Source organism: Panulirus ornatus, chromosome 18 (genome assembly GCF_036320965.1).
Source record: "Panulirus ornatus isolate Po-2019 chromosome 18, ASM3632096v1, whole genome shotgun sequence".
NCBI lineage: Eukaryota > Metazoa > Arthropoda > Malacostraca > Decapoda > Palinuridae > Panulirus > Panulirus ornatus.
This window is the reverse complement of record NC_092241.1, coordinates 57197917-57220998: the sequence shown is the minus strand read 5'-3', so window position 1 is coordinate 57220998 and position 23082 is coordinate 57197917. Positions and strand designations below refer to the sequence as shown.

Sequence of the window (23082 nt, the reverse complement as noted above, 5' to 3'; positions counted from 1 at the left end):
TGAACAAGACGGTAAGTAGGATGAACAAGACGGTAAGCAGGATGAACAAGACGGTAAGCAGGCTGAACAAGACGGTAAGTAGGATGAACAAGACGGTAAGTAGGATGAACAAGACGGTAAGTAGGATGAACAAGACGGTAAGCAGGATGAACAAGACGGTAAGTAGGATGAACAAGACGGTAAGTAGGATGAACAAGACGGTAAGCAGGATGAACAAGACGGTAAGCAGGCTGAACAAGACGGTAAGTAGGATGAACAAGACGGTAAGTAGGATGAACAAGACGGTAAGTAGGATGAACAAGACGGTAAGCAGGATGAACAAGACGGTAAGCAGGCTGAACAAGACGGTAAGTAGGATGAACAAGACGGTAAGTAGGATGAACAAGACGGTAAGCAGGGTGAACAAGACGGTAAGCAGGCTGAACAAGACGGTAAGTAGGATGAACAAGACGGTAAGTAGGATGAACAAGACGGTAAGTAGGATGAACAAGACGGTAAGTAGGATGTAACTACACGTCATCACCCCAGCCCTTCATCCTTCTCCCCCCTAGTTAGGTTGTGACCCGTCGGTTAGTTCCTGGTCGAGCTGTGGTTTGACCCACAGGATGATCTTGTCGATGCGAGTCTGGTCCAGACGGGCGTCGTTTGTGACCCAGGCGAACCCACGTTCGGCATTTTGGCTGGGGTCGACGCCTCCGGCCGTGCAGCTGTCGCCCTCAGGGTAGAAGAAAGGCATGCAGTTGGTGTTGGGGAAGCTGGAGATTCCGCGATCGCTGAAAGGTGCCCTCCAGGAGTTGCCAGCCTTGCCCCCAGTGTACTTCCCCACGGATATGCGTCTGCTGTCGAAGAGGAAGTTGAGGAAGTAGGCGTCGGCAGTGGTGCCATCAGAGTACACCAGCGTCACTCTCAGTTGTAAGGGGACGCTGAACAGGAGGTCATAAACCCGGGAACCCTTTTTCTTTTCTAAATAAATGTCGTCACTCCAGATGCTCTGCCATCCTTGGTCGCAATCCACCGTTACCATGGACGTGGGCCTCTTCCGTTTCCACACCCTAGTCGATGTCTGTGTGTGTGTTTGGCTGATGTTCCAGCAGGAGTCAGGGCACTTGTCGCACATCTCGCCCCAACACTCAGGCCTTCCATACTTGTGGCATCCAGGGGCCGAATGATCGAAGCAGGTGGCTATCGGTCGGTGGGGCGCTCCAGCTCGTACCTCGAATATTTGCATTGACGGATTTGTCAACATGAGTCGCTTCCTCCTCCTGGCGCAGTAGTCGTAGGAGGAGAGGAGACAGAGGGTGTTCTCGGTGTTGATGATGAAGGAATGACAGTCTCCCATCCTGACGCAGGCATGAGTACACTCCAGCAAGGCCCAGGGGTCGAGACCAGACTGGAAAGCACAGAGATCAACCTTGGGTTAGTACACTTACAAGAAACATTGACCATTCCAGCAGACTGGAGTATCCAGTTAAGCAAATCATTACCTACTTGCACGAAGACTTGGGATGAAGTTCAAAGGCTGAGCTGGGTTTCTAGTTACTATCTGTGAAGTATTGCTAACCAGTCAAAACCATTTACTGTCATTTATCGGATCTATTTCATTGTAAGTCCTGACTGGGGATGTGAAATCTGGTGGAAAACAGATTATGCAGAGAACCATATCTTCGTTAGTAGGTGACAGACAGGTCACTTGAGCTCAACAATCAAGTTTGAGTGAGGTTTTAAGCATCGTGGCCGCCCAGAGATTACAGAGCTGACGCTAAAATGTAGATAGTAATAATGATAATGATAAATATCGTTACTACAGAGCATTTGTCTGTAAAGACACACAACTGATGTTATTACCTCTCTCTCTCTCTCTCTCTCTCTCTCTCTCTCTCTCTCTCTCTCTCTCTCTCTCTCTCTCTCTCTCTCTCTCTCTCTCTCTCTCTCTCTCTCTCTCTCTCTCTCTCTCTCGGAGTGTACGCAAAAAGGTTCTTGACAATGCGTGTTTCAGGAGCACCTGTACCTATACGTCAGTTAAGACACAGCAGAAGCAGAGGTTCCTCTGTTCCTTCAGTATTGACCTCACCTAAGCGTGCAACAGACATCATCGCACGTTGATTGGCTATACGAGCTTTAGACCTATCAACTGCCAATCAGGCCGTTAACCTCAAGTTATAACCACCACCCGAGCAACCCTGAACACCTTCTCCAGGTGGCACAGGTACTTCTGTGACCACATACACTCAGCCTGGGCAGCAGTCAGGAATCGTGACCATGGAAGTGTGAGTATGGGGATTGGGTCAGTGGAGATTATCATCATTCCATTATCATTACTTTATCATCTCCGAGAAGTGCACATGTATTATTGTCTCACGCACCATTCTAATTGTCCCTTCCTTATCATTGTATTTTTGCTCTTGATCGCGAAAGATTATGTTGGAGGAAAATACAATATCGACACTATTATGAACTTCCTTCCTTCTGTTACTCCTCTCGTTACGTAATGTCTGAATAGGCTAACTTCCATCACTTTTTGAGGGTTAATGTCATCTGTTATCAGGAATACCATTCCTCATCTTCCTTAGTCTTCTACCTCCCGCCTTGTTACCATAGACCCCTCTGGATAGAGGAGGTCAGATCTTATCTCCTTGGTAAGCTTTTATTGGCACAACTCCAACACGATCAAGTACCTTTCCCCCTCATACGATCCTTAAATTCCATCTCTCTGGCATAGACTACTACTCCATCGTGAGTAGCCTGTCCCCGAGCATTCCTCACACATCTGTGTTATTGGCAGGGCTGCTCTGCCCTCTTACCTCGTTTGGTGTCTCCAGTTCTTTGCCTTCTAATTGTATTCTCTGCTTTTTTCCCCTCCTTTCCTTCGTTTTATGACATTTGAGGAATAACCCCTCCCCCCCCTCCCCACCGAGCTTCACTTTTGTTTTTGAAGTTTCCTAAATTGTCTGAGTTCCTCTTGAATGAGACGAGTCCAAATTAGATTTTGCTATCACTTTTCATCCCTTTACGTCTTAGTTTCTTTCTTTTTTTTGTCACGGGCATTTCGTTTAGCAGTTCTATCGCCTCTGATAATTCTTTGATACTAATTACTTGTTTCATTTCCATTTTCTTCTTCCTCTGATTCATGATCTCCTAAGTCATACATAAGCCAGTGATTTGCGTCTATCTTCCCAGCCAGAATTAACCAGTTATTTACATCTACCAATCTCCTGCCTCACTAATCTTTCCAGTTCTGGTGCCACCCACTCATTCTATCTAGATCCTTCACCGATGAACTGTCGATCTCGTGTCGCTAACTCTCTCTCTCTCTCTCTCTCTCTCTCTCTCTCTCTCTCTCTCTCTCTCTCTCTCTCTCTCTCTCTCTCTCTCTAAAATCTCCCTTTTGGGCTAAACAGTCATCTCTTATCAAAACCTTTGGTCGAGCAGGTCATAAATTTCCTTCTTTGATCCATTTCTAACAGGGCAATTCCTTTCTTCTTCTTTTTTCCCCTCGTTACAACTTTACTTAATTTCCCCTGTAGACTGTTTGCCTGTCTTCAGATCTCTGTTCCGCTGCCCCAGTCTTTGCGCTCCTATTCCCACCTCCTCCTCGTCTATTGCCCCTATTTCCAATGGATTCCGCAATGGTACAGGAAGAGGCAGCCTCGAAGACGAATACAAAACAGTGATCCAACTCACCTCGTCGTTCACCAGTCCTCTCGCCTCCTTCCCTCTGGTTACGTACTAACTGCATCATCCCTGCAACTTAGTATTCAAACCCCCTAACCTCCTCCTCTCTCATTCGTAACGCATTCCCTGATTTATGATTTGATCCCATTCATTATCACCCGAGCCAACAAACCATTTACCATTGATCAACAGTTCACTAGGGGATTATGAACACCTTGTTTGGGTGTGGATCGACTGCCGCGCCTAGGATTCGAACCTGCGATTATTGACCACTACGCCACGGAGGCCAATGTGTGTGTGTGTGTGTGTGTGTGTGTGTGTGTGCGTGTATGTGTGTGTGTGTGTGTGTGTGTGTGTGTGTGTGTGTGTGTGTGTGTGTGTGTGTGACACAACAAGGAGGCAGACATACCTGACCTAATTCTATGATGTTGAGAATTTTTTTGAGCGTCGAACCAGATGTTGCCCACGTAGCCTGGGGATGTGATAGCTATGTGGCCATATGAGGTCTTCCATGTGGAGCTCCCCGCACCACATACCCACGCTACCCACGCCACCATCACCAGCGCTGACGGGGCGCCCAACGCAGCCATGATCCAGCAAGTCCTGGAACAACAACTAAGGAATGAGATTCCTACCAACCAATCCGTCCAGCGACATGACCAAAAGACCTGCTGGAAAGTCAGACATTGTCAAACCTCAGCACTTTCATGACCCCCCGTCTGCAACACGAGTCGAAACTCCCTGAGTATACAACCTATTCAAAGACTTTATTTCCCTGAAGATACATAGACAAATAGCATCAGCGGTGGTGGAGGTGAGGGGCACACTAGGCCAGGTGAGGGGAGATGGACATTTGGGTTACGTGAGTGAGATGTGGGGTCATACAGAGGAGGTAACGTGGTACATCCTCTTGTCGTGAGGGAGAGAGTAAAAGTACAACACAAGACCATATGGCTCGCCTGCCTTGTGCCTCAGTGTACGTCACTTGAAGACCAAGATTTTCAAACATATTGAGTGATGATTAAAGGTGCCCCCATCCACCACACAACTCGTATACAACTTACTGGTGACTGTATTAAACCAGCTGACACGGGATTTACATTCTCTCGAACCTCATCTGACGAGGAATCTCCAGGGGAAGCACCCAGCTGATAGCACTTTACCGACCTAACTGTACAACGAGGAGGGTATTCGAGTACTTAGCATACGAATAGTTGTTTCCTATTAGCCAGGCCCGTAGCCTAGCGGTTAGCATTCCCGCCTCTTGCACAGGGGTCCCGGGTTCGATCCTGGCTGTTGGAGGTTTGTATGACATATATATATATATATATATATATGCTTCTCTTCCACTGCACAAAGACGCTTTGGTCTCACTGTTCAGTGGGGCACTAGATCATTATTGTCTCCTATCATCTTGCACTGAGTCCTGGTGCGCCCATATCCATCCTACACTGGTTCCTGGTGCGCTCGTATCACCCTGCACTCTGCACTGCAGGTCGCTCAGACACAGGCTACTTGCTGTGAGGCTTCACATTGTGCCACTTCTCTCATGTAACACCAACGTCCGTCTTCACGAGCAGAGAACACATGACTGTTGGCACACACACGACCATGACTGGATCGTCGACGTGGTGAGGATCATTATAGTGGAACACTCAAATATCAAAGAAGGGAATCGTTCACGTTAAATACCTCACCCTAGTAAGAGAGACAGATCTTAACAGTTAATGTAGCAATGCGGGAGAGGATGGATGTGGGGCCTTTGCCCCTCTCCTCTTCCCCGCCGTCTGAGGTCAGTAGCGTCGAGGGACCCCCTGCAGTGACAGGTGTGTCGTATGACTTTACCTACGTCAGCTGGACGAGGAGGAAGCCTCAGCTGCTCGCGGGTGTCGAACGGGCGGCGTCAGTTTCCCTTAATGACAGGTTTAGGATCTTCCCTCTCGTCCTACCAGAGACCTGACTGCTGAGTGGCTGCTCCTGACTTCTTCAGCAAGTCCTTGACCAGCTCTAGTTACTGCAGCTTCGTTCCGGCTACCCTGCTAACTCCCCAAGGGCCTCCTCCTGTATACTGAGTCTACCTGTCCGGGAGACCTTCCTTCTTCTTGTGTGTGTGTGTGTGTGTGTGTGTGTGTGTGTGTCTTCTCACTGGTAGCCAGCCCTTGATAATCAACCACTTATTTACAATTGACAGTTGTAAAACATCTTACAAGAATCATTCCAACCCTTGAGACAATTATGTGGACGTCTGTATCATGAGATAGTAGTCGAAGGAAAGCACAACTTCAGCCTATGATGATCACATCTATATTCTACTTGTTCGTTTTTGGCAACGAGTATTTCCATACAAGGCCACTCGACCTCAGCCATTACTTGTTGAACGTCCACTTCCCATTGATCCTTCCAGAAGATAACGAGGTTTTTTTTTTAGGACAGTGAATGGTTGGTTCATATGCCTGACGAACTCGTCGTTCCTTTGCTATCCAGAGGACAATCAACCCTCGGCTAAAGAAGAGAAAATATACAACACAAGGTAGTGGCGCGGGGCGGGGCGTGGCGGGGCGGGGCGTGGCAGGGTATAGGTCCCTCTACCTGCTCCCCACAGATCACCCTGAACAGACAGACGTTGTATGTTCGACCTTCATCCTCGACTGTGAACATTTGGATCACATCGTTGTTCAGCTGGTGATGGTGATGATGGTGGTGATGTTGACGATGGTGAGGGAGGGAGAGAGGGAGGGAAATGTCGTTCATAATCTTACCACCACTCCTCCACACTCAAGCCTGTCTTGTCCTCATAGCATGACACATATTAACATTCATGAGGTAAGTGTATATATATATATATATATATATATATATATATATATATATATATATATATATATATATATATATATATATATATATATATATATATATATATCTTCATTCTTCATACTACTCGCCATTTCCCGCGTTAGCGAGGTAGCGTTAAGAACAGAGGACTGGGCCTTTGAGGAAATATCCTCACCTGGCCCCCTTCTCTGTTCCTTCTTTAGGAAAAAAAGAAAAACAAGAGGGGAGGATTTCCAGCCCCCCCCCCGCTACCTTCCCTTTTAGTCGCCTTCTACGACACGCAGGGAATACGTGAGAAGTGTTCTTTCTACCCTATCCCCAGGGATAGTAATGATAGGGTAAGAGAGATGTGCGGTAATAGAATGAGTGCATTTGAGAGAGCAGAAGAGGGTGTTTTGAAATGGTTTGGCCACGTGCAGAGAATGAGTAAGGAAAGATTGACAAAAAGGATATATGTGTCGGAGGTGGAGGGAACGAGGAGCAGTGGGAGACCAAAGTGGAGGTGGAAAGATGAAGTGAAAAAGATTTTGAGCGATCGGGGCCGTGATCATCCCATCCTGTGAGGGGCACAGGGCGCGGCGTAAGGGATACAACAACAACAACAACAACAACAACAACACACCATCAAATTAGAAAAGTTCGCCAACAGAAAATGAAATAAAAACTAATTTTTTCAATAACTTTAGATTTGTAATCCACCCCTTAGTTATAGTTCATGTTGTCGCTAAGTGAGGATACCCAGCGCTGTTTGAGGTTGTGTTTATGAGGTTGTGTATATACGAGGTTGTATTTATGAGGTGTATGTATGAGGTTGTATTTATGAGGTTGTGTATGCATGAGGTATCTATGAGGCTGTGTATGCATGAGGTTGTGTATGTAAGAGGATGTTTATGTATGAGGTTGTGTATGTATAAGGCTCTATATGTATGAGGCTCCGTATGTATGAGGTTGTGTATGTATGAGGCTCTGTATGTAAGAGGTTGTGTATCTTTGAGGTTGTGTATGTATGAGATTGTGTCTGTATGAGGCTCTGTATGTATGAGGCTCTGTATGTATGATGTTGTGTATCTATGAGGTTGTGAATGTATGAGAATGTGTATGTATGAGCTTGTGTATGTATGAGGCTCTGTATGTATGAGGCTCTGTATGTATCAGGTTCTGTATGTATGAGGCTCTGTATGCTTGAGGTTATGTATGTATGGGGCCGTGTATGTATGAGGCTCTGTACGTATGAGGTTGTTTAAGTGTAAGGACATTACTGATTGGATCTTTCTGAATTTATTTCCACTGAATAATTTGCAATATGATGTGGTCCTCAGTCCAAAATGAATTCTCAAAGTTTAAATGTTTTTCGAAGGATGAATCACGTCTTGTTTTTATGCTACTAACACAAATGTTTATTTCAACCCACGATTGTGTATACAGGTCCTGCTTACATGTTTTCATACACAGCATTACACAGTATACCTGTAAGGTCTACAAATATGTGAAAGTTCATAAGATTCTTCTCTACCAAAAAACCTAGCATAATTTATACTTATAATCTAAGTTACCAAAAACACTTATGAGTACCTTCTTTGGTCAGGGTTTATGTACTTAATTCATTTTACGTAAACTACTTACATCATACATTTACGATGACGATCGCTGGTTTCTTCTAGTAGTACAGCTCATCAACCAGTATAGTCACCCACCCATGAACCATTTTCTATATATAGTTTTCTATGAAAAAAAGTTATCATCTTTGCCGACAGTTGACGATGCGACCTGACTGTAGCACCAATTTCGTTTTTTTCTAAGATATATGGTTATAGTAGAGAGTTATACTTCTTAACTAGATATTCCCCGGTCATTAGTGTACAGCCTCGATCCTCTGTAATCTGTATCAGTTTCAGTGTACCTGTGTGAGTGATGGTAGTACATTTTAACCTCGTTGGGTCGACACATCACTGGGAAATTATGATCATGCAATGAATTTTTACGTTAACGAAACCATGAATTCAAACGAAAAGCACAACAGAAAGATTAAAAGGTGTGTTGCTAAAGAGACAATTATATATATATATATATATATATATATATATATATATATATATATCTGGGTGTACTTGATTGGAGTCGGTGATTGGTGGACAATAGATTGAAAATACGTCTACTATTTTCATGGTTAGGGGAAACTCAATATGTAAATATAGTGATTAGTGTGGGGAAAATGCGTTGAAACATTGCGATATACAAAGACATGAACGGTTTTAGTCCAATACAGACTCGAGAAGTTATATGTGGACTTTGACTGTTGTCATGTGATTGTCTGGAAAGCATAAACATAAAGTCATCAATTTCCAGTGAGTCTTGTGACTGAAAAATGGTAGTTTCCAGGACCCTATACCAGCCAGCTGGCCAGCCGAAGGTAAGTAACATAATTACTATTGATCAACTTGTTTGGCCATGATTTTTCAATTGGTCATAAATTATTTGTCCAGTGATGTTTGGCCACAATGTTTATGATGATTATAGGGTATTCATCCACTGATGTTTGACCTTAATGTATCTGTTGATTATAGGTAATTTATCCTGTGAGGTTTGGCCTATAATGTACCGAATAATCATAGTTAAATTGTCGATTGCTTTTTCGGTCCCAATTGATCGGCTGAATTGTAGGTGACAAGACCAATGATGTTTCAACAGATTATAGGAAGCATGGCCGATGACTATGATGTTTGAAGTGATGATTATAGGTATCATGTGATGATTATAGGTATCATGTCGAATGCTTTTGGTCAATGATGTTTCATGTAATTATAGGTAATATGCTTGGTGATGTCTGGCCCTAATAATTCAATTGAATATAGGCGATATGTTTAGGGTATGGGCCAAGAAGTTTTTGTTGATCATGTTTCGACTGTCCACCGCTTGTTTCTTGAGCCTAGTGATTACAGGTCATATAAGGACGAAAATAAACTTGAATGGGCAGTACATGGGTATGTTGACCAATCAGGACCTCCAATTGTCTGTCTTCCTCATGTAAACTCGTGTAAAACCGGCAGTGTAGCCTTACGCTACCGTCAGTCCGGCTGCGTAAAATGTTTACCCATCCGTGCCAAAGCAGGGTCGACGACTCTCTCTCTAAATCAAACTCAATCCACAGTTTAGAATTTGACCAATACTACGTCACTGGATGCTGTTATTCTGTGATCTGTAACTTTACCCTTAAGTTATGTTAAGCCGTTTGGAACCGTATCTATGGTGGGTTTCGAACTCACGAGTAAGCCACTTGCTCTACCACTAACCTAATTGCATAATTTTGATCTTTATGAAGTTTTCAGTCACTTTAAACGCACATTTATATTCGTAAATCATAAAAAAAAAATAGAGAGAACATCTAGGAACAATTCGAATACGTAATCACGATTTTTTCGTAATGAAATTATCTTGTGTTACAGTTTATTCATACTTATTGATAAAGATATGGTCCCATTATTATCTTTGCCAGTTGTCGATAGTACAAGACTACCATTAATATCTGTACCGTGATGATAATGGCTATACCATTGCTATAATTCCTGTTCGACTTGCATCATAGTAATAGCTTCGAAATATAGCTATACTTGTTTTTTTCCCCCCATGGTTGTGAAAATCAGGGCGGGGAGGAGGGGGGGAGGTGTCTAAACAACAACAACTCATCGACAATTCTCTTAATTTTCTACGTCAGTTGAACACTGTGGTTGTTACGGTGTTGTGTTTACAGGCAGTGTGTTACGGGCCAGTATGTGTGTGTGTGTGTGTGTTCGAGCGTTTTCGTTGTGGCGTCGGGGCGGATTGGGGTGTAGGGTGTCTTTTTGGGAGGGGGGGGGATCTTGTCTGCAGCAGACGACAGTGACCGTTTTACTTCGTCTTTAGCAGTGAAGAAAGCGAGCTAACTCTCGGTGATGCTTCATTGGCGCTGTTTTATTTCTGCAAGTTGTTTTCTTTTTCACCCACTGTGTGGTCCTGTGGTGCTATCATACATTTATCTCCTGCACCACCAAACGTTCTTCAACATCATTAAGTTACCTTCCCTAATCTGTCTGGGTCTAGCTAGTCTGTTCTTGTGTCACCTGTTACGTCGCTTCACCTGTGTTTTGTCCAGTTTGACGATATGTCTGCTGGTTTTACGTGACCTTAGTTGACCTATGGTCCAGATGTGGACAGGTCACACGGCTATCTTTTGTCGTACTCATACAACGCATTAAATGCCATGTCGTGGAATAGTCGGAAGTCCTTCATGTTACTTTGTTAATCCGAGACGTGTACTCATGTCAGTAATCATTCTGATCATTCGTAATTCTAAGTGTGTCTCTGACGTTAACCTTGGGATTACTTCACATATAATTCTTCCATGAGTTTATTGTTACATTCTCTTCCATTATATGTGATCAGAACTCATGGTGGAACGTGGCGATTCAAGATGTCTTTCTTTAAAGTCCTTAACGACAGTTTTAGTAGTTTGGCCTTTTAGTGGAACTAGTTCACAGTAGTGAGTAAATGTATCTCTCATGACAAGTGGGTATCTGTTGCCTTGATACCTTGGCCTGGGGGTATACCAACACTAGATCAGGCGTCATTATTACGTTACCTTAACGCTGATGGCATGTGGCAACATTTGCCTATGTGCCGTGAAACCTTGCCTATTAAAGTAAGCCACAAGAGTCTTTCCTGTTAAGGTAAACCACAGGTCTTTCTTATTAAGGTAAACCATAGGAGTCTTTCCTATTAAACCACTACAAATCATTCTCATGAGCCTTGTAAAGGTTACGGGAAATGACTTTAGTCCACAGAGCATCGTTGTAAGATCTCAGGTGTCCTTTTGGGGTGTTGAATGCAGTCAGTAGCTCACTGTCTTCATCCAGAGGCAGCTGCCAAAAGCCATGTTTCACATCTAAGTTGGAAAATATCTAACATAATTTCTGGAGCAGTTCGTTAAGTGCAGGTATTAGAATCTACCTAGGTTGATAGCTTCATTGATTGAGGATAATTTAGTCTAGCCTTCATCCTTCTTTTAGTACTAAGATAAGTAGGGTGTCCCACGGGGAACTACTAGGTTGAAGAAAACGCTGTTGTGACATAGTTTAACACAATCGTCCTCTGCATGTCGTTGGGAATGAGATACGCTATAGGCAGGAACATAGTCCCCTTGGACTAGAGAATGTCTTGTGTCAGTCTACTGCGGCCAGGCAGAAGTACAGAAGCCCATCTGTCATCTTATGGGAGCGTCGGATACGCAAACATTACCTTTAAGCTGACTTAATTAGGTGCTAGAATGCGTAACAGGGGATTATCCTTTGTGTTTATAGGTTCGTAATTGAGTTACACCTCCACTGTCGTTAAACTACTTGCAAATATGATTACATTATAAGTCAAAATTACCTTTTGTCTCAGAATGCTATATACTGTTTATCTGTCTCGAGTCTCTCGACATATTTGTGAGTAAAACGTATTACTTGAAAATAGAATAATTACCCTGTGTACTTGATCACCCTTTTAGATAGACGTCTTCAGTGTCTCCGTTTTCTCACGTGGGTTGTGGAGGGGGCACTTGAGAGAAGTTTGTACTGCAACTTGATTCTTGATAATTTACTGTATGACTTATCACTTGTACCTCAAGGTTGTTGTAACAAGTGCGAGTGTAAATCAAGAATCTGTCGTTTCTTCAATCCTGAAGCTTTCCAGTAAAATTTTAAGAATATAAGTAAGATGCGAGACACCAAATGGAAATTTTGATAATTATCATTTTGCAGCTATGAATGAGGTCTGAAATCCTCCATTTCTACGTATTAGAGATGGTAAACGAGAGAATCGAGTCCCAAACATAACCTCCCTTTTTATTCACAATCCTTTCTATTGCAATATCTATTACTAACATTACTAACATCAGGAGGTAGAGAGCGGGGCAATTGGGGTGCGGTAGAGAGTAAGTGGAAGAGTCCCACAAGCTTGTCATGTATTTTGATGATTTTTGAAGGAATGATTTTATGTACATTGCTTCTGTTACTTGTAGTCTTGTAGGGTCGTGACAATGTTCAGTATCATTGCGTTTTCAGCAAGATGCTGACGAGGGAGATTTATGTTATGTTGCTGCTGCATGTGTAGTTTAGGGCCTCCGTTTTGAAGATGAAAGTGCTAAGCTTCGACTGAGTGATATAGTAGTCATGCCGATGTGGTTCAGGTTGTCTTGAATTCAAAACCTTCAACTGGGCAGGAGTACTTGGAAACTGCATTGTCGGACTGTAGTTGCTTATTTCCTCTTTGTGAGGTTGTTCTTCATGCTGTAGTCACTAGTGTTCTTGTACTGTTGGTAAATGATGATGCTCAGTCCATCTTCAGGTGATGTTCCTATCTATCATCTCCTTCAGGATACGTTCGTCAGTTCGATAGGCAGGAGACATCTGGTGTTTGGAGAAAACTCGAACAGTTCTAGGTTGTTGTTGGCTGTGATAAACACACACACACACACACACACATCTCTCTCTCTCTCTCTCTCTCTCTCTCTCTCTCTCTCGATGATTTTATGGAGAAAAGAAAACATTGTTAACTCAGATTTGCTGGACACTGGTGATTTCTCGGTGGAAGAAGTCCCATGATGAGGAGTTCTTGTAAGCACGACTCATGTAGGCTTGACTAACCTAACCTAGCCTGCACCTCTCGGGCCACCACTCGCATTCGACGTTCACAGCCACCTTCACAGATCGGTAGGCTTAATGATGAACGTTGGTCTGGTATACCTTATTATGGGCCTGGGTGTCCACTACATCAAGAAAGGGGGATCTTGTCGTCCACACAACCACCTCATAAGTGAATCTCAGGACAGATGTCTCCTTCATAGCCTTCTGTAAAGTGTCTACAGATGGTCCTTGTCCGTGTCGTATATTGATGATGACATGAATGTTATCAGTGCACTGGCACCACACGCTGTTGGACGGAGGAAAAATTGGAAAAAAAAAAAAAAAAAGAAAGCTCAAGAATGTTAAATATGCGTGAGTCTTCAACAAAAATCGTATTAAAGAAAATATTCTGCCTGCTTACACATGTGTGTGTGTGTGTGTGTGTGTGTGTGTGTGTGACTATTCTTTGTTACGGAGAGGGAATTTCACGTTCGCATTGCCGTCTCTTAACTGTATATACGTACCATGTCTCTATTCCTGTTTGTACACACACACACACACACACACACACACTAGGTCTGGGAGTTATAATTTGATAGTTCACTGTCTTGTTATAGGCTAGGCTAGGGTGGGAGTCGTGAGTAGATGGGTCGCTCGTACGTCTTCGTGTAGCCTAGGTCTGTGGTGCCACACACCTCCGTCGTCCGCTTGTCACTGCTCACCGCTGCCACCTGAGTAGTTTGTCCTCCCTCCTCACGCCCTCTTGTGCTCCGCCTCCCCCGCGTTATCTGTCAGCGCTTTATCTCGTCTGATGGCAGCCCCTTTTACCGTTTGTATAACATTTGTACGTATCACGACATCTACACTATGTATCATATCATTATAGTCATAAAATATCTATCTTTTTTTTTCTATTTATTCGTAAAAAAAAATAATCGTATACAAAACGTCCAAAATAATAGGATATACAAGTTTTTTTCTACGTTTTTAACTGTGTTGAGACTAGAGGAACAGAGAGAGAGAGAGAGAGAGAGAGAGAGAGAGAGAGAGAGAGAGAGAGAGAGAGAGAGAGAGAGAGATTCGTCTTTATATAAGTTCTAGTTGCTGTAGGACCTTCGTCACGGCTCCGGTCACTTGGTCCTTGTATTTGAGGAGGAACAGCTCCTCCTTAGTCGACGTTATATTTGTACACTTGGGCCCACATTTCCGACTGAAGTGACCCAAGTACGCGTCACTAGGTTTCAAGGTGATCAAGGAGTTAAAATGACATCGTCCTGTGGAATACAAGAGGTTAGCATACATCATAGACAGCAACACAGACCTAGTGATCCTTTCGAGACAGATTGTAATAATGGAAGGTATCAGAATCTCAGATAAGTGTGGTTAATGGTAGAAAGGCAAAGAGATTAATTTGAAGAGAATAGCCCTATAGATTGTTCTTCTAACTTAGGAGGCGTTGATGTTGTAAGTCATAAAAACTTGAGCGTAATATTCATCAAGTCTGTTCTGAAACGCGTCTGTGGTACTGTTTTCAATCGCCCTAAGTGGTGAGTCATTCCACTTGTTAACAATCATGTTAAAGAAGAAGCAGTTTGCCTAATTCAAGGGAAGAAACTTGGCCTACGAGTCTATATCCATTGCTACGAATGGAATCCAGCGAATCGAAACGTAACTTATTAGATCGACATGATCAAAGCCTTTGATCATTTATATCTGAATTACGTCGCCTCTTAACTTTTGTTTTTTTTACTTCTAACCTAAAGAGTCGTTATGTCGGCTCCCATAGGATTAATTTCTCAGTCCGGGAATTATCTCCGTAGCTCGACGCTGTACTCTCTCCATAGTGACTTTTTCTTTAAAATAGGTCGGCCAAAACTGAACACAGTATTCATACTGCGGTGTACCAATGAATCAAAGTGTTGGATTGTCTTTTGACTGTTTCTGTGCATTGCCTCTTGGAGCTTAGCAGAATTCATATCTAGGATGTCTTTCTTGGCTTCCCGCATCCACCAGCCAAAGAGGAAACAACAAATCATTAACATCATCTACTGGTGTTAGGGATTGTTCTTAGGCCACATACACATGTATATGGACCTTGCTACGAGAGGTGAGGTCAGGTCATGGTGGGTGTACTACCGAACCCTAGTGGGAAAGAATGGAAGTTACTACAGTTACTGTCTGCTGATGATGCCGCTGTTGTTGTCTGCGCTGGATTGAACGGTGGTGTCGCTCTGATGATGTGTTTGGCAGGAGGGAGGAGGAGGAGGAGGAGGAGGAGGAGGAGGAGGAGGAGGAGGAGAAGGAGGAGGAGGAGGCTGTAAGTTAGCTGATAGTAATGTCGTAGCCTTTGTGGTGTAATACCAGACTGGATGGTGAAGAACTGGAGGATGAGAGCGAGTTTAAGTACTTGGCAGTAAAGTTCATCAAGGATGGCAGTAAAAAAAGGGGAAGGCGAGAGTAGAGTTCTCCTGTTAGTGCAAGTCTTAATGGCCCTGGGAGTTAATAGGCCAAAAGGCCAAACATCCAACCAACCAGCCTACCAACCAGCCAACCAACCTGTCAATCAACTAGCCAACCAACCCGCCAATCGACCAGCCAACCAACTAGCCAACCAACGTGCCAATCAACCAGCCAGCCAACTAGCCAACCAACCTGCCAATCAACCACCCAACCAACTAGCCAACCAACCTGCCAACCAACCAACTCACGTGGTACCAGATTCATAAAAGAATATCAAACAACCATAGTAACACCACACACAACCTCGACGTATTCCCATATTTGATACCATTCACTCATACCACCACTCATAACACCACCAGTCACTCATACCACCACCACTCACTCATACCACCACCACTCATTCATACCACCACTCATACCACCACCATCACTCATACCACCACTCATACCACCACCACTCATACCACCACCACTCATACCACCACCACTCACTCATACCACCACTCATACCATCACCACTCACTCATACCACCACACATACCACCACCACTCACTCATATCACCACCACTCACTCATACCACCACTCATACCATCACCACTCACTCATACCACCACTCATACCATCACCGCTCACTCATACCACCACTCATACCATCACCACTCACTCATACCACCACTCATACCATCACTACTCACTCATACCACCACTTATACCACCACCACTCATACCATCACCACTCACTCATACCACCACTCATACCATCACTACTCACTCATACCACCACTTATACCACCACCACTCATACCATCACCACTCACTCATACCACCACTCATACCATCACCACTCACTCATACCACCACTCATACCATCACTATTCACTCATACCACCACTTATACCACCACCACTCACTCATACCACCACTCATACCATCACCACTCACTCACCACCACTCATACCACCACCACTCTCACACATGCATCAACTTTCGTGACACGACCTGTTAAACCGTTTTCATAGAAGTGCTTTATGGACACCATACACGGTCAGAACCCTACTGAGGACCCTCATATCAACGGAATCATATCCCTTGTGGATGAGATTTGATTCAAAGATGAGGAAGGGACGGAACAGATCTGACAGTGACTGGCGGACCACAATCTACTACCTGCTCAAGCATTTTGGTATCGTCACTTGAGGAAACACTGAGATGCTGGAGAAGATACAAAGGAATGCAGCGAGGAGAGTAACAGAATCAGAAGGACACGAGGTATGAGGAGAGGACCTCACTCGCTAAATCATGAGGACGGTAAGGGAACACTGACGATACCATCGAGAAAATCTACTGGTCCGCGAAGGTGTTGGGTCCGCGAAGGTGTTAACAAAGAAAAATTCAGTTCTCTGAAGGAAGAAGGGAATAGAAAATGAAAGACCATAATTGTCTGAGCAATAATGACGTTCGAAGTTCAATGAGGAACCACACCTTCACTGAGAGAGTTTTGAGGACGAGAAACAAGTGAAGCAACGATGAAGTAAATGAGACTAGGCTTGTAGACCACGAGAGATCACGAATGGTACAGATGTGAGGTTCAATAGAGCCCTGATGGTATAAGATATCCAGATAATATAACGTGAACAAAAGACCTGCTATAACCGAGTTAAAAAGGATCACTCTTATGATGTGAGAGTATTGGATGGATTATGGAATAAGCTGAGTTATGAGTGCGAATGGTGACAAAATACACAAGTTTCTGAAGCTATCACGAACAGCCTCTTTAGGACACAATGGTCTGTTGCTGTTATTAAATCATTCATTTATATACTGTATGGCAATCAAGAGATGGTATACCACACGAGTGTACAACCTCTTCATAACCCTCTTACTGTGCGAGAGAAAAAAAATTAGTTTTTAATCAAATTTTTACATTAGGCAGAAACGGCTGTTTTGTTTACCAGTCGAACACTGGAGGGTTCCGTGTGAGAAGACTCCTCTAACGACGTCCGTGTCGTATAGAGCCTTAAACTTTCCTGGGGTTGCTATAAGGTCCTTGGTCGGCCTCAGGGTGTGTCTGAGAGCCCACAGGTACTCCGGCAGGGTCGAAGCCTCGCCCACTGGCTTCAGGTCATCGTAGAAGTAGTTCCACTGAAACCTATAACCTGAGGGCTTCTTTTTCTTATTTTTCTTTTGGGATGCAGTGTAGGCTCTGGAACCAACACCACAGGGAGTTAGTACTGGATGGGTGGTGTGTGTGTGTGTGTGTGTGTGTGTGTGTTTGTGTGTGTGTGTGTGCGTGTGTCCTGTGGTTGTGGTAACTGGAAGAAGCGTATTATACACAGACGACATCAAGGTTAGCGCTGATTTCGTTCCATGTTTCTGACGTCAGTGGCGGAGCGAGGGGCAGAGTTTCCCCCACTGGAACCTAGCAGCTTTCCAGAGTTTCCCCTGGTCTTACGGCCACTATTTGTTATAATGACTGGATAAGAGACCTGGAAAATATTTCTGGAGGATGATTCCAGACCTGAAGAGTTCCCCTTGGATTACTTTTTTTCACTTTTGGTAAATAATTCTTAAGTAACTTCAGACGATCTGTACGGTATCGTTAACCTGGAGTTCACTAGTAACTTCAGATGATGTCCGTGAGGTGTCATCATTCTAGGATGATATACTCCTCACGGGACAGAGATTTCAATAGAATTATTCCGGTTGCTGGAACCCGGAAGTATCCAGTTTTGTGTTTCCTTTTCTACTGATACAATGATTATTATAATTTAAGCGTAATGAATGGTGAATTAGATTTACAAACACCTATTTTACTGAGATACGGCAATTCGCTATGATAAGAACGATGATATACAAAGATTTTTTATATTAGAGAAAATGAATCATATATACAAAAAAAATCAGTTAATTAGACTTTAGGATGATATAGAGACTATATAGAAAAGCAGAGCAAAATTTTGCCAAACCAAAGCAAGAGGTAACGAGCGGTTGTAGACAGAAGCTTTGAAACCTAGGTTTCCGGATGTATTGGATGATAGAGTGATGAGTGTGGGTTGTTTGGGACGAAGAGGTTGGCGGAGACGGAGTCATAGGGAGGGGCTTGACTCGACAGGTGGCAAAGCAGCTGGTGTGGATGGGACGACAGTTGCATATCTCAAGATCAGGGGAGAACAAGTGACTGGTTTGGAAGTTTGTCAAAGCAGCATCGATATTTAGAGAGGGGAAATAAATCACTGCTTGGGAAACATCGTCTAGTTAGCTGAACGTCTGTAGTTGGCTAGCTATTGGCACCATCCATCATCCAGGACGATATTGTACACCATTAAGAAGACCACCTCTCAGTACACGACTCAGCGTGGTTTCCGACGAAATCTGTCTTGTCTAACGAATCTGCTTGATTTATTCTGTGAAATCTAATCAACATGTATGATGAAAGTAAAGCAGATCATATCACCTATTTACGTTTTCAAAGCATTTGATAATGTGCCACATCAAAGGTTACTATTGTATGTTACTGATGGGGTTATATTTCTGTGGTTAAGAAACTGGTTGACTGGCAGTCAACGGTAAAGCCTCAGCATTGTTAGACGTAACAAGTGGCGTGTTACAAGGATTAGTCCTGGGGCCGGTTCTCTTTGTTCAAAACGTCACTGATATTCATAATGGGCTGCATTATAAGATGTTGAAATGTGCAGACCATACTAAGATGGGGAAACAAATCTATAAAAGAAAATCTACCTCTCTGCAGCTTCAAACTGGCGTACGAAAAAGTGATGGACTGAGGTCACACAGGAGGCATATGAATCCTTATATCGATGAATGCAAAGTTTTACACATCGGTTTTAAGAACAAGAAAGCAAGCTCCATAATGAATTCTAGTGAGCTACAAAGGGATATTGAGGGAAAAGATTCGGATGGAATAATCTCTGGTGACCTTATGAAGACTGACGCGTACCCAGGCGGTGGTGGGAGACGCTGGCGATCTGTCGCTGTGAGGAGAGACAGGGACCTTTTTAACCTGAGGGTCACGGCACTCACTGGGTTAGGAAGTCGTCGAGGAAGTGCGTGAAGTTGTCGTGTTTAGGCAAGATGGGGATCTCGTCCGGGTCGTAGTGGGCAATGAAGCGGTGCTGGTGCATGTGCCGCAAGACGCAGTCGGTGAAGTAGATATTCTCTTGGGCAAACATCTTGGTCCGCTCCACCAGGGTCCAGAGCCTGTGGACGGTACAGAAAGGCCGTCAGGCCAATTAGTCAAATCATCAACTATTTTTTATCCATCTAGAAAATAAACAGACTGAGCAGAGGGGGAGAGAGAGAGAGAGAGAGAGAGAGAGAGAGAGAGAGAGAGAGAGAGAGAGAGAGAGAGAGAGAGAGAGAGAGCTGAGTGCAGCCAAAAAAAAAAAAATCGTATCCCATCATGTCTTGGCTCATACCCGGGCCTCTGTTGTCTAAATTTTCATGACCTACTCGTTCCTTCTTCTTGCCCTATACAACAACACACCACCTATGTTGTCCATGTCTTCATCCAAGTAAGTATGAATCTCTTAGCTACGAATAACGGATGGTTATTCGTGTGTGCTACATTACTGAGTGTACCAGCCTACACCTGCCTCTTGCACCAAGCCTCCCTTCGTCTGTGTAACACCCGTCCTCCCTCAGGCATGTACACAACCACCTGTACACACATCCCTCAGTCTACGATCGCTCCGCCCCACCAGGACGTCAGCTCCAAACCCAATCTGCATCCACCCCACCTCTAGCCACTGACAGTCGACCCCACCTCCACACACTCAAGCCCTTCCGCTTTTACGTGAGTTGACCCACGTTGTAACTAGACTCAGCCCATTGTTTGTTTTCCTTCATACTCTACGTCCTCCCTGCTCACGCTCAACCTCTTTATCTACCAACTCTCAACCCCTTACCAGCATACGCTCAACTTCCTTACTGCGTATGCTCGACCTACACCTACTTAAACTCTATCCCCAATCTGCGTATACTCAACCAGGTACTTACAAACACCTGAATCCCTCCTTACATAGAGACGACCCCCTCTCGACTCAAACTTTTTACAACTCGACCTATGAAAAAAACAAAAGAAAAATGCCTACTTGATTATCAGATCTCCTTCCGTAATACATTTAGATGTACAAATTCAAATTTTCTAACCACACTGTTACTTCCTCTCCAGTGACGCGCCTCACATCTCACCTTCCTATCCTGAGGCCGCCAACGCAACTGTACATTCAGGTATACATTTCCATCTCACACTCCTACAGAACTTCCCATGGCAGTTTACCCTCTGTTGTTTTACGGTACTTCTATCTTAGGTCCTCGCTACCGGCTGTTTCTGCTGGAAGAATTCGTAAGCATGGAGGAGCCTTCTGCTGCACTATCCTGTCTCCATCTATAGTGGTGGGTGGGGGAGGAGCCTTCTGCTGTACTATCCTGTCTCCATCTATAGTGGTGGGTGGGGAGGAGCCTTCTGCTGTACTATCCTGTCTCCATCTATAGTGGTGGGTGGGGGAGGAGCCTTCTGCTGTACTAACCTGTCTCCATCTATAGTGGTGGGTGGGGGAGGAGCCTTCTGCTGCACTATCCTGTCTCCATCTATAGTGGTGGGTGGGGAGGAGCCTTCTGCTTTACTATCCTGTCTCCATCTATAGTGGTGGGTGGGGAGGAGCCTTCTGCTGTACTATCCTGTCTCCATCTATAGTGGTGGGTGGGGGAGGAGCCTTCTGCTGTACTATCCTGTCTCCATCTATAGTGGTGGGTGGGGGAGGAGCCTTCTGCTGCACTATCCTGTCTCCTTCTATAGTGGTGGGTGGGGAGGAGCCTTCTGCTGTACTATCCTGTCTCCATCTATAGTGGTGGGTGGGGGAGGAGCCTTCTGCTGTACTATCCTGTCTCCATCTATAGTGGTGGGTGGGGGAGGAGCCTTCTGCTGTACTATCCTGTCTCCATCTATAGTGGTGGGTGGGGAGGAGCCATCTGCTGTACTATCCTGTCTCCATCTATAGTGGTGGGTGGGGGAGGAGCCTTTTGCTACACAGCCCCGTTTTTGTAACTGATAAGATAAGCAGCTGTATATAATATTTCTGACGTTCAGCAGATCATATCTTCAAAGGCAATCAGGTATGTTATATTTCTTCCCCATAACACATAACAACAATTTCTACATATGAGATAAAGTCTCACTAGTAAGATATATAATGACATGAAAGTAAAAGGAGGTAAAGCCACGTTAATGTGGGTAAACGTTTTTTTTCTTCAGCTGACAAGTGTCAGCCACTGTGATATCATCAGAAACTGTCAGGACTGAGCTTATCATTAACTGTCAGGACTTTGCTTATCATTAACTGTCAGGACTGAGCTTATCATTAACTGTCAGGACTGAGCTTATCATTAACTGTCAGGACTGAGCTTATCATTAACTGTCAGGACTGAGCTTATCATTAACTGTCAGGACTGAGCTTATCATTAACTGTCAGGACTGAGCTTATCATTAACTGTCAGGACTGAGCTTATCATTAACTGTCAGGACTTTGCTTATCATTAACTGTCAGGACTTTGCTTATCATTAACTGTCAGGACTTTGCTTATCATTAACTGTCAGGACTTTGCTTATCATTAACTGTCAGGACTTTGCTTATCATTAACTGTCAGGACTGAGCTTATCATTAACTGTCAGGACTTTGCTTATCATTAACTGTCAGGACTGAGCTTATCATTAACTGTCAGGACTGAGCTTATCATTAACTGTCAGGACTTTGCTTATCATTAACTGTCAGGACTTTGCTTATCATTAACTGTCAGGACTGAGCTTATCATTAACTGTCAGGACTTTGCTTATCATTAACTGTCAGGACTTTGCTTATCATTAACTGTCAGGACTGAGCTTATCATTAACTGTCAGGACTTTGCTTATCATTAACTGTCAGGACTTTGCTTATCATTAACTGTCAGGACTTTGCTTATCATTAACTGTCAGGACTTTGCTTATCATTAACTGTCAGGACTTTGCTTATCATTAACTGTCAGGACTGAGCTTATCATTAACTGTCAGGACTTTGCTTATCATTAACTGTCAGGACTTTGCTTATCATTAACTGTCAGGACTGAGCTTATCATTAACTGTCAGGACTTTGCTTATCATTAACTGTCAGGACTTTGCTTATCATTAACTGTCAGGACTGAGCTTATCATTAACTGTCAGGACAACCTCATCATTATCTGTGACTCGTAAATAAATATTTAATTTTTTTCCCCTGATACTGGATAAAATCAAATTAATTTCATTAGCAAGAATATATATCTTTTTAGACTACGTAATCCCAAAATTAGATCTGGTCTTACTTTAGATCTGAAACTCCTGCTCCACGGATTTCACAGCTGCACATATGATTTCACAGCTGCACATATGATTTCACAGCTGCACATATGATTTCACAGCTGCACATGTGATTTCACAG

The 23082-nt window shown here is 43.8% G+C and overlaps 2 protein-coding genes across 6 annotated transcripts in view; both read right to left on the bottom strand.

Moving 5' to 3' along the window:
- Positions 1-435: 435 nt before the first annotated feature.
- LOC139754917 (uncharacterized) lies at positions 436-4799 on the bottom strand. Its single transcript, XM_071672742.1, has 2 exons — positions 4082-4799; positions 436-1390 (listed from the first exon to the last, which is right to left on the bottom strand). Exon 2 carries the CDS (start codon positions 1337-1339, stop codon positions 548-550), a length of 792 nt encoding a protein of 263 aa, XP_071528843.1. The 5' UTR covers positions 1340-1390; positions 4082-4799; the 3' UTR covers positions 436-547.
- A 7169-nt stretch (positions 4800-11968) lies between these two features.
- Positions 11969-23082, bottom strand: part of LOC139755139 (uncharacterized) — a 59014-nt gene continuing 47900 nt past the window's right edge. For 3 of the 5 annotated variants that reach the window (XM_071673284.1, XM_071673287.1, XM_071673285.1), the window contains 3 exons: positions 19652-19828; positions 17566-17816; positions 14153-14422 (listed from right to left, as the gene is read on the bottom strand). In XM_071673284.1, coding sequence (XP_071529385.1) covers positions 14235-14422; positions 17566-17816; positions 19652-19828 — 616 coding nt within the window. In that variant the 3' untranslated portion in view covers positions 14153-14234. Of the gene's footprint in view, positions 12933-13268; positions 13456-14152; positions 14423-17565; positions 17817-19651; positions 19829-23082 lie in introns of those variants that run through there. The other 2 variants (XM_071673286.1, XM_071673288.1) reach the window with 2 other exon arrangements.

What these genes read in the sequence shown, in the direction of transcription:
- LOC139754917 (XM_071672742.1), bottom strand. Translation starts at nt 1,339, where the DNA reads ATGGGAGACTGTCATTCCTTCATCATCAACACCGAGAACACCCTCTGT.